Source organism: Bemisia tabaci, chromosome 5 (assembly GCF_918797505.1).
Source record: "Bemisia tabaci chromosome 5, PGI_BMITA_v3".
NCBI lineage: Eukaryota > Metazoa > Arthropoda > Insecta > Hemiptera > Aleyrodidae > Bemisia > Bemisia tabaci.
The window spans coordinates 18,570,848-18,592,175 of record NC_092797.1 but is presented as its reverse complement, the minus strand read 5'-3'; the positions used below and the strand labels follow the sequence as shown (position 1 = coordinate 18,592,175).

The following is a 21,328-nucleotide window of genomic DNA, read 5'->3' as shown; positions in this document are numbered from 1 at the left end:
TCAATTTTGCAGACGCAACACGGACATCCATTGAGCACGAATAGTTGTATCTCTGCGCCGTCATCAATGCGCGACCTTTCTATTCCCCTATGTACACATTGTGTTAGGTATGCATAAAAGTTTAGGTTAAGCTTCCTCATAATATGCTATGATGTGTCCAAATCAATAATCATTTAAAAAAAAAAATTGAATGAATACCTAAATAATAATGAAATGTTTAAAGGTCTCTTGGGCGCCCCATAAGGGGCGTTGGTCTAAAAATTGACATTTTGGCGGGAGTTATGTGATATCGGGTTGCTGTGACGGTGCTTTGGCTTTAGTGCACTATTTTCAAGGTAACTTAACCTCCCACTCACTGCTTCAAAGCAACTTTGAGCAACTTCCCCAGTCATATGGTCTTCATGTATGATGACAATATTAATTTAGGTTATATGGGCATGTTTTGACAAGTTTATTTTGCTAGTGAACTGAAATGATCCATTTTCAGTTTAGCACCAATAGAAATTGTTCTGAAAGCGTGAAAGTGTAAAATATCTAAACAATTTAATATTATAGTGATAATTAACCGAATTTAATGACAAATTATTCCCACGTGCGAAAATGAGATTGTGTTTAAACATTGAAGAAGTTGTTGCGAAGGGATGGATCATCTATTTAATTCCAGATTAAGAGTTTGTTTACATTCTTAAAATGACCAGTAAGAAGGTGAGTTTTGTTCAGAATACGATCGGGAAATATTTCCTTGACCAGACAAGTAGTGTTAAAATTAAAAATTCATTAGAATTCCTTACATTTAGCTTAACTCTGCACTGTTAAAACTATTTTCATCACAAGTGAAGATCTTTCTCAAAGAGGAGAGGCATATTTCATATATTATGTTCCATGATGCTCCAGCAGTTCATGTTCGAAGTTTTCATACTTTTTTAACATAAGATACGCCCACATAAAGAAACCTACTTTAGATGGCTTGGTTAAATGCACTTGGAAATTCTGCAACTGAAGCAAACTTTTAATGCAATTATCTTGAAACGAAGGACCTTGCATCAACACCCCTCTTTCAGAGCGGTCTTTGCTTTTAAATGTTCATTTCATGGGAAATGTTCATTTCTCTTTCATGGGAATAATTACCTGGGAATTTTCATCAGATTTATCCATTAAGTAAAATTCATTGCCTCTTTTAAAGATGAAAGCTGTTGCTCAATTTTTTTACAAACAGAGTTGTTCAATGTAATGTCAACTTTAAAATCAACTAGGGATTTTAAAAATAAGCTCCAAACTTAGAGAAAAGGTTGGGTAATGTTTATTAAACTGATGCCATCAAGCACAGCCGTTTGCCTCATGTATTTTTGAAATATGTTTCATCTCAAAAGTAATAGACGACTGAGTAAGGTACGAATTATACCATTCTTCTTCACAATTGTATGAAAAACAAGATTTGAGAAACTGAAATTACTGTAATGAACTTCCAATCAAGATAGGTGTTGATTTTTTTATTTAGCACTCATTACCAAAAATTTGAATTCACCACTCACGAGAAAAACCAGAATCTACATGAATCATATTGCCCACTACGACAAATTTTGGCAGGCCTCTAAATTCAGCACAAAGTATATACGGCGCAACAAGTGCAATGTACCAAGATTGTGGTTGCCATATTTTCATACCACAGAGACTGTTTTTGGTAATGTTCAGTATGTGATTTAATTCAAGTACATTATGATTTTTTAAGGAGCCTGCAGGTTGAATTTACACATGGAAAATGGTTAATATCTTGGTTAGGAGTTACTCTCAATGATTTTTGCTGCACAAATCGTGTTCTGCATGATATTTTGATGAGAGAACAAGAAAACAAATCATATTGCTTGAATTCGCCCTTGTCTAGTGCTCCATTGTTACGCTCTATCTATCCTAAGGAAATAATTGGTATCATCAGATGATTCATCACTGTAAAAAGTTCAAAATGCATGTGCTTGTGCATATTGGGGCTATAGCACATTTTCTTCTTAAATTCATTTTCGTAAAGTACATAAAAAAATGAGGTAAAAAATAAAGTACAAAAAAATGAGGAGGCCCATAATTTACCTTTTTTCCTTTAATCAAATGTTAAATGGGAAAACGACTTCCAAAGTTGCCAAAAGTTCAACTCTGTTTCAAACAGAAAAATATTGCGCCAACAGATTTTTTGACGTCACAAGGATCATTCACTGCTGTGATGCTTTCACCTGCGATTGTTAATATATATTCCGGCCGTACAGCGGCCATGATGTATGAGATTCACAGCGGTTGAAAAAATGGGTTGTCACCTTTTATGACGTCGTAAGAAGAAAGCCAATGAGAAACGTTCTTCAAACCACCAAAACTTTAAGTTCTTTTTTGTCAGTAAAAATAGTTGTTTTGAGCTTTTTTATGCTTGGAAACCTGTTCCAATCTAAAATTTATATAGGTTACACCATTTTATTAGCAATTCCCGGATCATGCAACAGCCCCATTTCATCAAATATGCTATTCATCGTGGGGTCATCACTTAGATTTTTAGATGGATAGAGCTTTGGAATAAATATTTTCTGTCCAAGCAGTGTGAGGAACTTTGCTTGAAATGGCTCCAAAAATCATTATTGAGTAGTGTTCAAGATAGATTCCAAAAAAATAACGAAATAATTAGAATTTGATTGTCATCATTAAAAAAGATAAAAATTGTTTATTCCCAGGTACAAACAAAATAGTAGGCAAAATAACAACTAAATTTACAAATAACTTTAGACATCTACAAAATTAAGTTAAAAAATTTGATTAAAAAAATTAAACTCACTTGATAAACTTACACTTCCATTGTTGATGGCGAGATCATTGAGCCCATGCTATTTTGGTTACTTCTGATCCTCATCAATGAAGTGGCATCGCATTGAAACAAGACCTGGAAGAAAATAAATATACTCTTAGATAATCAGTAAAAATAGCTAAGCAGGATATGTAAGTATCTATCATCGTAAGGAATGTTATTTTGATTCTAATTCTTTTTTCATAATTCTTTCTTTTCTAGTTCATTTTTTCTCCTAGAAAATGACCTCAAGTTGACGGCAAATTCTCAGATGAGATGAAATTAATCGATGCCATTGTAAAATCAATGGAATGGTCCATTAAAAATGAAAAATGTAGACTTCATTCACGAAGGAAAGCAATAAGGAAAGAGAAATTCTTGAGCTTATACTGCGAAAATTCACGAAATTTGGAGAGCAAGCACAGAATAGCGCTGGATCAACATTCAAGCAGTGAAACAAGAGTCACTAAATACCTCAGTCTTGAGACAATACCTTCAAAACAAAAGGTCAATGGGGGAAACTTCTTAAATTTAAGTTCAATACTGAGGAAACTTCAAGCCTTGCGACAACTACTGAGAAACATTTTGGACGATTTGGACGACTTGTACATCTTCCATAGTAAAACTTATTATCACATTTGTAAAAAATGTCGTAGCTTTGCTTACAATGATAAAAGAAGTCAATTGGAAATATCTGATATTATTGATACTTTAATACAATCTCTTGGAATAAATAAATTTATAGAGAATCACTCTAACAAGTTTAGAAAACACTGCTTGATTGTAAATAAGGATAAACCAAGACCAACGAATCAAAAACAAACAAACTGTAACTACCCCAGTACAGACTCAAGCGATTACATGTCTTCAACCTTTTCTGAATATAGCACCAACTGTCATTCAGAAACTTCAAATAGCTTCCGTACTATACTGCATTTGCCCACTATGAGTAAGGCAAAAAAGAGCAAGCACAATTTCAGGTGTGAATTAATTCTATGTCTATCAATGTTACAAGAAATCATCTGCAAAATCTTTGAAATGTTCTGTGACCAGCAAAGCAAAAAAGTCAGCCACGATTGGATTGAAGCAGCTGAGAAACAAGCTCAAAAATTGCGAGAGGAGTATTTCGTGATACTGAATTACGTAACTGAATTGATTCATGAACCTCGACAACACCTTCAGAAATATAATGTTGGAAGAAGTCACAGAAAAATCATTGTGAAGATAAAAATAAATATACTTATTTCGAAGAAACATATTTTCGAAATTCTCTACGAATTATGCAAACTGAAAAAAAGTTTGAGACACCACCAGAATGATAGAAAGCGAGAGAACTCTATCTACGAAGTTTCATCTATTTCATCACAGGTGCTCATGAAAATTCAAGATGTGTGTGCCAAACTAAAAACTATGCCTGCAAATATGTCTGCAGAAGAAGCAAGCAGGCGAATAGGAGATGCCTGTCAAAATATAAATTTGGTAAGTCTTGTCAAAGCTAAATTACACAAGGCACTCTGAGGAAATTTTAAGATCCTTGGATAAAGTGCCTCCCTTATATTCTTTCTTTCTTCCCCACCCCACCTTTCTTTTTCAGTTCAACTTGGACCATTGCATTAAGTGCAATAACTACCAGAGTCAATTTTTAATTTTCCTTTCAATCTAAAAACTTGAGTAAAAATATTTTAAGTACAAAGCCTTTAAAAGGTTTATTGAACTATGAAAAATTGCCTGAAAGTTTGCGCTGCAAAACCGAGGGTAAAATTTGTGACAAAAATATTTTAAAGCTGTTTCTGGAAATTGCATATTTTACTTGGAGTGGTTTTTGTAGTGATTTTCATGTTTTAAGAATGGCTGCATCTCAATCCATAGGGTCAAAACTATTAACTCCTCCAAAATTCAAATGGTTTTAGGTTTCAAACCACGTTCAACCCATTTTCCTGAAAATAATGAACTTCCATCAAAGGGCCATTCATGAAGGAAGATAGGCCATTTTTTTGGGCAGAGTGAAATGAAAACTCCAACATTTGACTTACCTTTACTGTCATTATAGGTGGTAATCCTTTTCAGACAGCTATCATGAACCTACTCCAACTGATCCTATTTTTACATGACAGGTGAAGGGAAAGGTGGGTCCATCCTGAAAACAAAAAACAGTCTGCCATTAATTAATTAATGATTTATATTTAAAAATGATCATTAAAAACTGAAAAATAATGAGCCATCGGCTGAGGGGCCTGGATGTTTGTGTCTCCAAAATTGAAAAATAAGTTATTGGTGGTGATCAGCAAGGTAAAGATTTGGAGAATGGCCGGTACATCAACGGATGTGAAGAATATAAATACCTTGGAGTATGGCTGACCCAAGATGGGAAGTTTGATGGGGCCATCAGAGAACTTAATTTGCAAGGAAGGAAAACCAGATGTCATTTGCCTGATGATTTGTGGGAAGATCGATTCCAATGGCGATTGGGAGTCACAGAGCGCTCTAGTGCGCTGAGGTAACTACTTGATAAATATAAATATCAGTTGAGCTAGTCCACACAATCATGTTTTGGTGGTCTAGGCTTATCTATAAGCAAAAATTGCTTGGGTCACGTCATAAGCTGTGTTTCTTGATAAGCAATATCTCTATCAAAGTTGAATGTAGGACTAGGCGTTTCAACAGATGTTACTATCATATGCTGATCAAAAAGCTTAAACCATCAAAAAACAATCCTGTGACTAGCATAACTAACGTATTCTATGGGTCATTAAATGATTTTGCTTTACTGACAGGATATACAAGGTACAAAAGATGGTTGTGATCCAAAGGAACACAAATATTCACAAACAGAGGGGAAAATTGACATTGAAATTCAGACCATGGAAGGCAGAGACTCAGTACGAATTCAAAAATTTAATGGAGAGTTACTGACACAAAATGCTGACACCGATCATAGGAAGCTGAGCTTGTTTAATGAATTAACACGGATGGAAGCATTGAATAACGTTCAGCCCCAAATAATGGAAGAGAAATATTCCATGAGCGTAGAAAAATATGATAAGAGAACTCTGACTGAAGATGCTGATGCTGATTCAGAACGATTAACTTCACTACACATACAGTCACAAGTAGAGCCATTAGATGGCAATCAATTTCATATAACAGAACCGGACGATTTGATGATTAATCAAGATTTTAAGACTAAAGCGAAAACCCAAAAAGCGAGTGAAAATCCGAGGAAAATGAATTCCCTAAGTGAGCAATCAAAATTAGAAAAAGTTAAGTCACAAAAAATAATACAAAGTGATGTGCCTGAAAGTTCAACATTGCACAGCATTCTAAGAGCTCATGAACTTGAGAGCAAAACAAAGTTGGATAAATGTCTGGTGCAAAACTTCAATTCAAATCGGAACAATGAGTGTACTGTGCTTCAGAAAACCCAAATTTTCCGTGAAAAAGAGGATGAATTGTTGAAGAAGATTTATCAACTTTTGGAGGACTATTTGAAGAAAACAAAAGGCATGGATCGCCACAATATTAAGGATTTGATAGAGCCGGAAATGTTAAAATATAATGAGAGATTGAAGAATTTGTGCTCAACTGTAAATTTGACTAAGTTTCCACCTTCAAATGAATTTATAAAACTAAGGACAAGGAAAGATGACACTAGGATGACAAAAAATGAACAATCAAGAACTTTCCTCCAAAGGATTGGGGATGATTCAACTGAATGCAGTCACAAAACATGCTTCACGGATGATGAGTTAAAACCAATCACAGCAACAGATCAAAATATAGTAACTAATAAACTTTGCTTAAAAAACCAAAGTATACTTTCAGAATTAGAACAGAATCTGAAACCTATAGACAGCAATGAAAAATCTAGTCCGAAAAAATTTGATCTTCAAAGCTTGTGTCAAGATGAAATTCCACACGGCAAGCAAATGAATAAAAATCAAAAAGTTACAACGGTGGAGAAAGTCATTGGTTCTAAATATTGTAGCGACGAGAAGGACTCATTGCAGATAAAAAAGGGATATCTTTCCATAAATGATCAGAAAAATTTCAAAGGATGCACAAGTTGCTTGCAACATAAGCCAAACTGCAACTGTAGAGATGAATATAAGGTAAGTGACAAAGAATTACTTCGTGAGTTGAGACGCTTGGAAATGATGGTGTACTGCTTGCAAAATGAGTCCTATAAGCATCTGAAGCAAATAAGAGAAAAACAATTTGGTACAGTGAAATCTAATCCTAAAAATATGAATCCTGGCACTCTAAAATCCAGAAGAACAGAGAGGGAACAAGTGTTGATAGAGGATGCAAGTCAATTAAAAAATGGTTCATGTCGAATTTTTCAATGTAATCGACTAAAAGTGAATGGGGGAGACTTAAACCAGTCAGAGCTACTAAATGCTGATGTATCAAGTAGCTTATATAAAGAAAAACAAGAGTTCCAAAAAAAGTATTCACTCAACCACAATTCGCCTCCAATTCACAAAAAACCATTGACGCAAGAACTTTTAAGTCCTATTCACGAAAATAATAATGGTGAAGAAATAGATAATGTTGAAGCAGAATATAAATATCAGAATACAAATATAGGTCAAAATAAGGAAAATATAAATCCTGAATTAGTAACCTCCCATAAAGTCAACACTCAAAATTTGCGACCTGCTCGTATCAAGAGTAAAAGTGAAAATGACGTGGAAAGAATCTTACATGGCATCCCATTTCAGACAGACTCGGCAGATTTTACTCATGAAATTACTGGGCAGTTCCCCATTTATGAACACAAAATATTGGAAAATATTCAAGCAAACGGAGCAGACAGAAGAGAACAAATGGTACAAACTGCTTTAAGAAATAAATGGAACCAAAAAAGTTTTAGAGGAAAAAGAATCGTAGTGGCCAACGCAGTCAAATATTTGAAGCAAAAGAGGAAAATGTTGAGACCAAGGCGAAGTAGAGTGGTCTTCAACCATGTCACGCAAAGTGAGACAAGATCTGGACAACGCAGAACTGAGGTTAATTTGAAGGATGAATCACAGCAACCGATCAGATCAAACTGCAATGAACATTATGCTGGAGGTGAAAATTTATCTAAGTACTCCTTAGATGTTTTAACCGACTGCGCAACATCAAGCATAATTAATGACAGCATAATGTCAGAAGTCTTTAGTTTGCAGCTTACACCAAATTATTATGATCATCCACAAAGATTACGCAAAAGTCCATTCACTGTGTGCAAAACTCAAAGCAAAAACGACAACGATATTTGCATTAAAAGAAATTCGTACTTCATTAACTTGGATAGAGACTACACTTCAAAGAAAATTTGGCAAAACAGTTTCAACCAGAGCAACGATGCGAAATATGAAAACAAAGAATATCTCAATAGCAATGTTACGGACCAAAATTTGAATTTGGGTTTTCGTATTCCGGAACCTATATTCCTAAAAAATTCCCACTCCTTTTCTTTGATTCCTAATCCTCTAAACCCAATCTCTCAATTAGATGAACTAGCCGCAGAAAAGAGCAAAGTCAACAGGATATCACATGCAAAATTGGATAATTCTGAAATCATACATGAAAATGTTAATGATTCAGATACTTCCCGCATGAAATGTGCAGCAAACAATAATAGCTTGATGAAAATGAAACAACAAAACCTGAATGCCAGAAGAAATTATTTTGATCAATATGAATTAAATGCCATTCTCTCATTTACTGATCTTATAAATTTAAGTGATAGGCATGGTTTATTTAATAAAATTGATAGTGGAAGTGGAACTCAGACCTTTTCTTCTACCAGCTCTGAAAATTTCATTACAACTTTTGAGAGAGAAGAAAATATTCAAGAGAATCAAAGACAAAACATAAGAAAACCTGAGAAAAGAATTTCAAATTCTTCTTTGCAAAACCACCAGAGCACACATCTATCTGAAAAATCTGAGCGGACACCGATGAACACAGAATATACAAAAACAAAATTGGATGCAAAGTCATGGCGAGATTTGATCACCAACCTTCTATTTGATAATCAAAAGTTTGTACCTTCCAATGAAAAAAATGAGGCATTGCTACGATTACAAAAGACCAACACCATGTTAAGTGCGTCTGATAATGTTTCAGCACCACTGACAAGTTTTTACTTTGATTGTGCTATGGATGCCACAAAAAAAGGAAATGTTAAAACAAATGCAGATTTGAAAAATGATCGATCAGAATTAAATAATTATGCAAACAATGAAAACCTTCGAATAAATCAAAGAGCAACACCGGTGAAAAACCGTCTTCAATCAAAAAATATACCAAAAAACTTTCAAATTAATCAGAATTCAATAATCAATTCATTCAAACAGAGAAAACATGAGAAACATAAACGACCAAGAACTCAGTTCAAAGCAAGAAAAAGTACAGTTAGCATAAAAAGCCTGACCAAGGTAAAGCAATTTATAAACTTAACTCCTTGTCCAGATGAAACAATGACACAAGTTGTTTATCCGAAAGCACAATTGACGATTTCCTTCATGGAAAGTAAGAAAAGAGTGGAAGAAATTTATCAGGACCCATCATTGCACTTTATCAGATATCATGACTTGCGTAAAACAACAGGAGATGTATCAAAGGTTACAGCAACAGATATTGCATGTGACGAGGAAATTTTTAGAAATGAAAATGAATTTTTAAAAGAAAATAATTCAAGGGAGAGACTGCATGACAGGATCATCGATTTTAAAAGAGAGATAAAGAATTTACCTATGCGTTTATATGATTACAATGGACTCCCATTGACTAACAACAATGGAGAGCCCCTAAAAAACGCTTATGGAAAAATCCTTGTTACCTTCGATGAGAATGGAACACCTATTTTAGATAATCACAAAAACATTATATTTGACGCCAGATGTAAACCAAGCACAAGCCATAAATTTAATCCCTATACACCGTCAAAACACAATCCATTTAAGGTGCAGCTAACGAATGAGCAAGGAAAACCATTGGTTCTTTACAATGAAGAAGGCTTTCCGGTCACAGATGAAAATGGATATTCTCTGTTTGATATTGATGGGAATCCTTTGATACGCTTTGACTCTTGTGGCAGACCCATTAGTGACTGCAAGGGTTATCCCCTTCACACACCGTCACAAGGTGATATTAAATATCCAGAACAAAGCACGAGAAAATGTAAAGAGAGCAAACGGAAGAGATTTGCAACACCTCAGAGAGATTTCACATCAATCAGTGCATCAATTTTACCGCGACAGTGCACAGCAAACTTTGAGAATGACACACACCCAAGCCTGGAAATCTCAAGCGTAAGAACAATAGAAGATTTCTTAGCAGAGGAGAACTGGACGGGACAGGAACTAGGCAGTGACCAAATGGATCTACTTTCACTATTATTGACAAATGATTGTTCTATCAGTTCAAACACAACAAGCGAAAGTTTTACTGATGCACCAAGACATGGCAATTAAGGGGCGCTGTGAACAACCCCAAATAGAATGATAGTAACATATGTTTCAGTACTTGAAGTATGAGTACTCCTGAGTCGATTTATTTAAAACTACAAACTTAAAACAGCATCCTCAACCATTCGATAAGATGATCAATTTTTTAGAGAAAATAGGATTTTTGTAAACAGAGAGAGACAATCAAGAATACAAGTCGGTTAAAATTAGTCTTTAAATGTAATTTAAAAATGTAGATATCCTTTAAAAATTTAGCAAATAAATGATTCTTTTTAGATGTTTTCATACTGCCTTTTTCTTATTCCCTGAAAATAGACACCACATGTTTTTAACGTTTATTTTGTTTTCTGAAGAAACTCATTACTTGATGACCTTAAATAGACAAGGTATGAAATGACCCCAGCTGGTAGCCCCTGCCTTAAAGGGGATAGTGGAGATGGTCACCGGCCTCTGGGCGTATGAACCACCTGCTAGAAGGGCAGACAGGGCTCTCAGCTGAAGCGAAAGCAACCTGTCTAGGAGAGGCAACTCCGAAATCAAACCCTGGTCCTCCAGGTTGGGGGTTGAGTCATCGGGCTGACTCCCCGGTACTTGTAAAAGGTTTTACTGTCAAACGACCTAACGTAACAAGCCTCGGTACCACTGGAAACAAACGGACACGTCGACAAAAATTAAGACGGACATTGATATTTGGGACGTGGAATGTCCAAGGCATTTCAAATAAGCTACCGGAAGTGATATCGGAGATCCAGAAGCTTGAAGTGGATGTCGCTGTTCTTACTGAGACCAAGAAGAAAGGGCACGGGTTAGAGAATTACGGTGACTATGACTATTCTACAGCGGCGTGGCCAAAGATCAGCGTGCTCAGCAAGGAGTAGCAATACTCATGCGGAAAAGCCTACGTAAGTATGTGGGCACCTGGGAGGCCGTCAACCAGCGACTTATCAGAATGAACCTCAACCTATACGGACATAAGATCACGCTGCTCGGAGTGTACGGTGTCAATGATGATGCCACTGTCGCGTGTAAGGACCAATTTTTTGAAGATCTGAATGATGAAATTCTGAACGTTGGTGCTGGCAGGGAGGTCATTCTTATGGGTGATTTGAACAGCAGAACGGGACGAAGAGTCAACTGTAAAGTGGTCGGACCGTTTGGAGAGGATGCTGTTAATGATAACGGTGATCGGCTCGTCTCAATTTGTACTCAAAGTGAGATGAGAATTTTGAATGGCTTTTTCCAACACAAAGACATCCATAAGTATACCTGGGTCCAGCCAACGCGAGGATTGAAATCCATCATCGATTATGTGATTGTTAAGCACTCTACTAAGCTGAAATTGCAGCAAGTTAGAGTGTGCAGGGGACTGTCTTGCGGCAGTGACCATCATTTCCTCCGAGCAGATATAGCGTTTCCCGTTAAAGGAACTAAGGATGTAGAGCCAGTGCCTGAACAACAGCAGGGACAGGGGATGCAAGAGCGTGAGGTAAGATACAACATCGAAAGTTTGGAGCACCCTAGTGTCAAGGCTCTGTATCGGAAACGCTTGGATGAGAAGTTGGGGGATGGGCTTTCGGGTACCACTGAAGAACAATATCATTTCATTAAAGAATGTATCCACTCTGCAGCTAAAGAAGCCCTAGGTGTTTGCAAAACCAGTAATAAAAACCAGCATCCTTACTGGTGGGATGAAGAAATTGAAGACGAGATAAATCTCAAGAGGCAAAAACATCTTATATTTCTGTCGTCTAAGAAGGCTGAAGATAAAGTTGCTTACAGGAAAGCTCAGTCTAGAGTTAGGAGCCTCATAACACGGAAGAAGAATGAAGCTTGGGAAAGCAACTGTTCTAGAATTAACACCTACCTAGGGGGGAGAAAAAGTGCTGAGAGCTGGAAGTTAATTAAAGGTTTACGTAGAGACATGAAGCGCGACATCGTTTCTCCGATATCACTTAAAAAACTGGAGGATCATTTTAAAGATCTTTTGACGGAAAGGCGCCCAGAGTTTCGAGACAACAGCACGGACAACGGAAGAATGAACAACTTGGAGATCCACACTTGTGACATAATTAAAGCGGTTAAAGAGCTAATTAATGACAAAGCACCGGGTCCTGGTGGGATTCCTGTCGAGTTGGTCAAGTACGGGACTGCCAAGCTCTTTGAGTGCCTCAGAAAACTGATGCAACAATGCATCAGGGGTGACGAGGTACCAAGGGAGTGGAAGGAGTCTTGGATCAAGGCCATCTACAAAAAGAAGGGAAGGAAGGACGACTGTAACAACTACCGAGGGCTCTCAGTGACCGGGACAATAAGCAAAGTGTACGGGAAGATACTGAAAGCGAAGATCGAGGACGAATGGCAGGATCACGAAGCAGAGGAGCAGGCTGGTTTTAGAGCTGGCAGGTCTACGATAGATCACCTCTTTGTTATTGTCCAGGTCATTGAGAAGAAAATGGCCGTAGCTCAGGAGCTGCATTTAATTTTCGTGGATCTCCAGAAAGCGTATGACAGTGTGCCGTTGGTGAAACTTTGGGAGGCCTTGGAAAAATCTAATTTTAACGGGGGGTTGATTGATGCTGTCAAGCGATTTTATAAAGGGAGTTTTACCAAAATTAAGTATCATGGGGGGTTTTCAGCGGGATTTTATGTGACTAAGGGTTTAAAACAGGGATGTTGTTTGTCGCCTACATTATTTAAAATTTACCTCGAATGTGTGCTAAAGGAATGGAAACGGAAGTGCTCTGGTATGGGTGTCCCCTTGGGTGATCTTGAAACTCTGTTCACTCTGTGCTTTGCTGATGACCAGGTTGTGGTTGCTCAAGATCAAGATGACGCGGAGTACATGATGCGCAAGTTAGTAGAAGAATATCGGAAGTGGGGTTTGGAAGTCAGCATATCCAAATCTGAGAAGATGACTTTTGGCGGTGATCAGCAAAGCATTGAGTTGGAGGATGGGCAGCAGATCAAAGGCTGCGAGCACTTTAAGTACTTGGGAGTGCGGTTGACCCAGGATGGAAGGACGGATCAAGCTATCAGGGAAAGGAACACCTTAGCAAGGAAGGCTATAGCGATGTTAAATGGAATCCTCTGGGATCAGCGGATTTCCAAAGATAACAAGAGGAGGATATACAACGCTGTAGTCAAAAGTATATTAACATACGGATGTGAAGTTTGGCAGCTGAAGAAACGGACACAGGATATGCTAAGAGCAACGGAGATGGATTTTTGGAGACGGTCGGCAGGAATTTCTAGGAGAGATCGGGTCCGTAATGATAGAGTGCGTCAGATAATGGAAGTCGAAAATGACATAGTGTTCGACGTCATGACCAGACAGCTTGTCTGGTATGGTCATGTCAATAGGATGACTGAAGAGAGGCTGCCAAAAAAGATGCTTGATTGGGTTCCTCCTGGGAGGAGACGTAGGGGACGCCCAGTGAGAGGGTGGCGACAGGGGGTGTTGAGTGAGATGAGGGAGTGTCAACTCCCTGATGACCTGTGGGAAGACCGAGCTTTGTGGCGATTGGGCGTCGCAGAGCGCCGAAGAGCGCTGTAAAAGCGACTCCTATGTATGTATGAAATAGAGCACTGCCTGGCTAATTCTCTTTTCACAAAATTTCACGAGGAAAAATAAACATGCTATGAAAAATCTACGAATCAACACAATTCTGGGTGTCCACAATTGACAATAGTTAAATGGCAAGAGTACAAATGACAGCATCTGTATAATCTAACTTCCATTTGATCTGTGTAAAAAATAGGTGCTGGTTAATATCTTGTTTAGGAGTTGACTTCCAAACTTCCCATTGTGTGAATCGTTTTCACATAAGATTTTAAAGATAAAACAGGTTACTCTTTTTCCGGTTTAAACCTCATATAGTGACCCAAAGAATGCAGAAATCCTAGGGAGGGGGGGGGGAAGAAGTTTGAATACTCTCAGAGGAAATTATATCTATTGAGATTCATTATTTGATTTTTATAATGCATTTTTTAAAGAGCTTGTTTTTCTTGGCTTACTATTGAAAGTATTTTACTTGTATATTCCAAAAAATTTTCAATGTCTACTACAGCATGGAACACTTTTAGGGGATTAGATTTGGTATTAGAATAATGTTCCTCACAAGATGAATTACTCGAAAGCAGCAAAATCTTATTAATAGTACAAAGTCCTGGTCAGAATCTCTGCCGCTAATTTATGTCCAAAAGAAAAATCTAAATTCTAGATGATTTTTCCATAATTTCTTCTATAGAATATTTGCTGAAATTCTCAAACAGAGCAACTGAGAAAAATATATCTTGCACTCAGCACCTTTATATTGAGAGGAATAAGCGTTTGTAATCGAGTTCATGGTTCATTGAATAAAATGTTGCACCAATTTGTCCCCAGACTGAAATACTGAGCATCTAGCACTTACTTGTTCACTTCTCCTGAATTCAAAGGATTATTGAATATTATAAAATGAATTAAAAAAGATTTTGTTGTGAAAATGAATTAGATTAAGAAATTTCAATAAAATAATGTTAAACAATCTGAAATGATGACCTAAATACTGCATGGTAGCCATTCCTCTGAAGTCTGAGTCAAACTGGGCAATTCAATCTTATTAAAAATCATTTTTATGCGCTTAAAATGCAACTTACCTTTCAGTTTTTTAATTCCTAAAAGAACAATGTGCACAAGGAACCGACTGGCATTGAGAGCAAACACTTTCCTAGAGAGTATAAGATATAATTTTCCAGAATATGGAAACAAACCTGCTGTTAATCGACGACATTATAAAATACAGCAACATCCCTTTCTCGTTCAACTTCCTCATCCAGACACTCTTTTTCTTCGTCATCAGAGGTTCCATCAGAGTCCACCTCTTTATGTTCTCGATAGTCACCGAAATTTGAAGGTACAGAGGTTGAATCTGGAAATATTCCACGCATCCTGATCAAACGTTCAGCAGCATGTTTTGCTTGTACTTCCTGGAACAGATCAATGAATGGTGCGTTAAAAATAGCAATGGTAAGAGGTCGGAAAAAAAAGTCATGATAAGGATAACAAATTTTTACATTAGCAAAGAAACTGAAGTGTCAAAATCTGATGGTCTAATTTTTCAAAACATCCTCTGATACCTGGGAAACATGATCTGACAAAAGTTGGAAAGAGATCTTTGGAACATTGATTTAAGTTAGTATCATAGAATAATGTTTGAAAAAGTTATGAGACCGTTCCTTCTGCTTATTTGACTCGGGAATAAAAAGAGTTTCACCACAGCCATTTCCTATTTCTACTTACTTTCATTAAATTCTCTCAAAACTCCGTCAAATTTTGCACTTTTTTCCTAAGATTTACAACAGACGTATGAGTGAGTAAAAAAACAGATCAAATGAAAATTCTGCAAACTAATTGACTTAAGGTGAATCCAGGGTTCGATTAGGGATAATTCAAGATTAGAGATAGCGCCACCAGTCACCACTGAGAATTTCACTTTCCTTCTACGATTACTGAAATAATATTCCTCAAATTACAAAAAGCAGATCCACAAGATATAGATTATTTTTTGCTTGATTTTTTGAGCCAAAAATATTGGCAATTAGAATTACAAGCGCAGAGAAAGTATGGCTGAAACTTTCAGCTCAGAGGCGGCGGCCGAGCGCACAACCGACTCCCTCATGTTCTGTCTCTCTCTCTCCCATTGCCGCAATGGGCATTACTTTCCGCCGTAGTTTTTTTTTTTTTTTTTTCCAAACAATTATTTTACTTGTTAAATGACAGAGTAGAATGATACGTGACAGGGTATCACCTGAAGGCCTAAGTTTACATATTATTAGTTTTTAAAGATCCTATTTACAATTTTTTGATTATTCCCCTTTCCGCCGTAGTTACGACTTTATTTTTAGGAATTTTGAGAAGATTTTTTTATTGAATGTTCCTCAAGTATGTTGCTATATCCCCTGGATACCCAATCTTGAATAAGTATTACGGTTTTTATTATTTTGGCAAATATATACGGCTATTCTGAGCAGCGCGACGTGGTGGCCAAATCGCAAAGTTCTGAGCCTGGATTCACCTTAAACTGTAGCCGGTTTTATCACAGTTCAAAAGAGTGAGTAAAGTAAAATAAATAAACAAACTGAATATTTAATGTAAGTCAGTTTGCAACAAAAGTTTTGATCAGCAACTATTTCAATTAAGATAGTTGTTAGACAATCATAATATCCTTGTGCTCCACTGATGCTGGGTCATATTAGATCTGAAATGCGTCTGCAGCTGCCTCCCTGATTGATCTAACTGGTGTTGCTCCTGACAGCATAACAACTGTGTAAGTCGACAATCACATAACTCGTTTGCGGTGTCTGAAAAACTCCGATTCTATGTTATTTTTTAAAGGAGAGCAAGTTGACATCATTCCTTGAAGTTTATGCAGAATTTTCTTCGTACAGAGAAAAAAAATTACAGAAGTTTTAAAGAATTGCCATTGAGTTGTCTTCTATTTAAAAAATAAAGTATGACAGGAAGTCTGCCACGTCACAAACCAAGTTATGTGATTGCCGACTTACACCGTCGATAACAATCTTGAAAGAAATTGGTACTTAAATGAGCTTTTTCTGCATGATAAGACATCAGGTTTGGACTGAATCTAAGCGCATTTTGGCAAAATTACCAACGCTCTGTTTATACAACATGTCAAAAAAAAAAAATATGAATATAATAAAAATGATTATACCTTTAACTGTTCAGCTTGTTTTTGCTGTATGACGAGGGATTCTTTAAGACTAACAACTTTAACGGTTTCATGGACAGGAAGAGGAGGTGTTGCAGCGGTGACTTCCCACCACGGCTTGTCTTTCTGACTTAAACTTTCTTTGGACTTATTTACATGCTTCTCTTTGACAGTTTTATGCGGATAAAATTTTTCATCCTTTTTGGGAGATGTTACATCAAATTTCTCACATAAATGAACTGCATATTCTTCAATATTTCTCAAAGCTGAAGCTACTTCTTCCTCTTGTTCATTTGTTGTTCCAAGTCTATTTGGCGCATCATCATCTTTCAAATCTGATTCTTTTATTAAGCTTTCCTGTGGCTTCTCAATCCTGAAACAAAATCAGAAAATAATCAACTTAGTGAAAGTGATAAGACTTTAGAAATAACTTCAGGATCTCTTGAGCTTATAATTTCTGCAGATATTTCCTTGTTTCTAAAATCAAGAAAATAGGTTATACCAACTATTTTCTTCTCTTAAAGTTTCTTCATTTTGGTATCCTTAAAATCATGTTTGCATAATTGCATGAATGAGATCCTTGATTTTATGCAGAGGATACAGATTATTCTATCCACTTTGCCAAAATTGCAACTTCTATTTCGAGATTCTGGGTTAGTACAGTTCCTGAAATCCTTATTCTTTCTTTTTTTTTCCTTCTTTTTAAGCTCTGCTTTCATGTCATAGAAGTTGGATACAATTATTGGGAAAAAAATTCAAAATCAACAAGGGCAGCAAAGTTTAAAACTAAGCTCCATCATACACATCTGATCTTCCCTTTATTTTAATACAAATTAAAGGCTCAAACTTGCATCAATGATTTAAGTGGGAAAGAGGGGTATCTCAGATTGGAAAGTTCTTGAAAGTCTCTCTTCTTGTTTCACTCTTTTACAGGAAAACTAAACAACAGTTTCCATGAGACTTTCTATTAATGGCCTTCACTCATTTTTAAAAATCACAAAAAATTGCAAGGAAATATATTGATTAACCTTCATTAAAGAGAACAAACTCTAATTGGAGAGTTGTGAGTACGTTGAAATTGAGATACTCATTTTTCACTATTAGGCTTTGATATACTAACCGCAGTTCCTTTTTTGCAAACCCGGCGCCAGAATGGGTGGCAATTATTTTCAATGGATCAACATCCTCCGAATCACTATCTTCTGCCCCTTCGTCAGCAGCCTTGGTTCTTGAGATTCCCGGATTGCAATTTCCAGTCCATTCGATATCTGCCACTTCTTGTTTACCAACAGCCAAAGTTGACATCAAACTACACAGGTTCGTCTCTGTATCCTCTCGTTTCTTCAGCTCGGCCAGTAAATTTTCATACTTTGAAGTAATTTTAGCACCTTTATCCGGAAGTCTGCTGAGAAAAGCTCTGAAAAATTCAAAGGCATAATAAATATTAATCATTAAAATCAAGTAAAAAAATCAACTGCTCAATAATGAAGTAAGGGTAGCATAGAAAAATAAGAAATAACTATCTTCATTCGATCATATTCAGATTGAAAGTTCTGTAGGGAATTCCCCGAATAAAAAAGGGTCGAGGAATGACTATGTTTTCCTCCACCAGAGATAGGCACGAGAGTAATGAGTTAAAAATAGTACCTACAAGAAATATCTACAAATTTTTCCTATAGAATTTCTTTCTCAGTCTATTCAGACTAGTCTAATAAAGGCTTGCTAGTGCAACTTTTCTTCAGTCTTGATGATACAAAAGCTATTTTACTTAGCCATGTTTCTTGTCCATAAGGGATGCTTACTTTTTTTAAAACACATTATTGACCAAATTTATTCAATTTTTGCTATCTGTGTGAGAATCAGTTGGATAAAAATTAACCTGAGAATATTGCCAGAGTATGAATAAAAACTTCTTGATACTAAATGTCCAGTCAGACTGACAAGGGGAAGATCTGTGATGACCTCAAGATCAATCAATCCTTCTGTTACTTAAAGATGGCTCTTATAACTACTCAGCTTTGACTACCTAGCTGATAAGGAATGCAACCACATTTGAAATCTTTGAACACAGCTCAGTGCTCTTGAAACAGTCATTCTTGCGATGATGATAGCTGGCTCATTGAGATATGCAGGAGTTTAATTTGAGCGACTTGTATGAATACTTGATACTTACATGAAAAATCAAACTTTGTAAATTCATGTGCTACTTAATCTGAAAGGGCGATTTGATGTAAAAACCATTCTACCAAGTTGGATATTGTGTAGGTACGATGGTGGCAGAGGCGGATCCAGCAACTTGGCAACACCGGACTTCCTCCATTTAAACCTATGCTGAACAATGGAGAATTTGCAAGGGTCTGAAATTTGATGAATTTCCTGTTTAAGTGGAATCCTCTGAGTGAACTGAACACGAAGATACCCTTGATTCATAAATTGAGCGATTATTAGAGGAGATATGACAAAATAACCGATTCTGCTAAAATACATGTGTTTAAATGGGAAATGCCGCCAGATGACGTCACAAGGCGGCGCATTTTCTCATTTTTAAATCAATTTTTCTCCAATTTCCCATGTCAGAAAAAAATTATGAAAAATATTGCGAACTCAGCTCATTAGGCACTTTCAGATGAAGCAATAAAAAAATTGCGTGCAAATTCTCCATTGATTCTTGACGGAGCACCTGGTCCCTCGAAGAATCGATACGTTTCCATAGGTTTAAATGGAGAAAATCTGGTGTTGCCAAATTGCTGGATCCGCCGATGGATGGTGGCTGTTGCTGTTTGCATACTTTCTTATGCTTTAGTATCTTCCACTAGAAAAATTTGCAATACTTAGACTTCATGGTTTTCTCTTGCTTTAGGGCACATTGAGAATATACATGTTTTTTTATTTATTATTACGAAATGTAACAATTACGGTCTCTTGATACCCTGAGCAATGTAATTAGTGTGTAAGGCACAAATTGCTACAGCTATGGAAGATGGAATACAATGACAGCTGAGGATTCTGTTGGTTAAAACTTGATCTTTCTAGCTGAAACAACACCTTAAACTTGGAGCTGGATTCTGTTGAATAGATCTGGGAGCCATAAGCAAACAACTAAGAGACAGATTAAGAGAAGGTGGCTCATGCTCATCATTCCTCTGCCTGGAGGTAAGGATCCTATCCAATCTCTAATACTAAAATATCTACGCAACCGGACGTACAACAGTGAAAACAGTGCTATAATCATCCTCTCAACAACATGAGTAAAAGGCTCTACTCAGGGCATTAATTAATTCCTATCAACAGTGAAACTACCAGACCACTTATCTCCGTTTCTGATGTTACAGACTTCCTATCATACTCTGTTCCTTAAGTAGAAAACTACACGACTTCAATTCTTGAAAAATTATGTGATTTTCCTTCTCTGAAGGAGGAAAAATGTGCAAAAACTTTGAGGAATGATACTGATTTGTTCTCCTTCAAAAAAATAAAGTGAGAGCAAAGATTATTGAACACTAGAAACAGGAGAGGTGGTGTGGTAGTTTCACAGTTGCTATGTCTAACTTAACTATTTAGCTACAGATTTACCTCACCCAAAACAGTCAGCGTTACTCAACTTCCTGTGATTGCCCAGTGATGTGCATATTTACGAATAAATTCACAGGTTATTATCTCAATGCTCATCCAACTTTAGAGGTTGATGCTTACATCAAGACGTATTTTATAAACTGTAAGGACTGGGCCATATCTATCTTTACTTTAACTTGTGCAGCTAGAACTTGCTATCAATTTTAGACACAAAAATGAAACTCTAAACTCTGATTTAACAAATTAGTGCATGCTTTCAGATTGCTCCATGGGTGAATTGATGTGGCGATGACTTAATTTTGGTCTCAATATAAGTGCAATGAGCAAGCTCTTCAGACAAAAGATACGTGAAGTTGATAATGAAAGACAAAGAAGTCATGAGCATCGGGGGATGCATTCCGCAAGCATAAAAAAAGGAGTACCTGTTATTCACGATTTTCTTCTGTCTGTCGATAAGCTCCAGGAGTTTAGATTTTGGCAATTTGGAGATATCTTCTACCTGGCTCTCTTTGTCTTGACTCGAGATTGGAGGGAGTCGACCAGGAACTCTTTTAATTTTGCTCTCTAGCATGATGAAGAGAGTGGCAAAAAGCAGCTACTTACAAAAACAGCTTAGTAAACTTATATTAAACTTCTTGCGAGGCATATGAATTTTAGAATTGGTGATACTCATTTTAAAAAGGGACTTATGTGAGAGATTCAAACAAACGTTGCACTACATACTTATAAACATAACCTCAAAATAGTCTTACTGTGTTATCATGTTA

At 36.6% G+C, this 21,328-nt stretch overlaps 2 protein-coding genes across 2 annotated transcripts; one reads left to right on the top strand and one right to left on the bottom strand.

Moving 5' to 3' along the window:
- Positions 1-2,678: 2,678 nt before the first annotated feature.
- Polr2M (RNA polymerase II subunit M) lies at positions 2,679-21,307 on the bottom strand. Its single transcript, XM_072300379.1, has 6 exons — positions 20,984-21,307; positions 18,109-18,405; positions 16,992-17,361; positions 15,031-15,246; positions 4,852-4,955; positions 2,679-2,914 (listed from the first exon to the last, which is right to left on the bottom strand). The coding sequence occupies exons 1-4, from the start codon at positions 21,130-21,132 to the stop codon at positions 15,037-15,039; spliced, it is 1,026 nt and encodes a 341-aa protein (XP_072156480.1). The 5' UTR covers positions 21,133-21,307; the 3' UTR covers positions 2,679-2,914; positions 4,852-4,955; positions 15,031-15,036.
- On the top strand, positions 3,047-10,667 carry LOC140224595 (uncharacterized). Its single transcript, XM_072300377.1, has 2 exons — positions 3,047-4,297; positions 5,593-10,667. Exons 1-2 carry the CDS (start codon positions 3,095-3,097, stop codon positions 10,282-10,284), a joined length of 5,895 nt encoding a protein of 1,964 aa, XP_072156478.1. The 5' UTR covers positions 3,047-3,094; the 3' UTR covers positions 10,285-10,667.
- Positions 21,308-21,328: the final 21 nt, after the last annotated feature.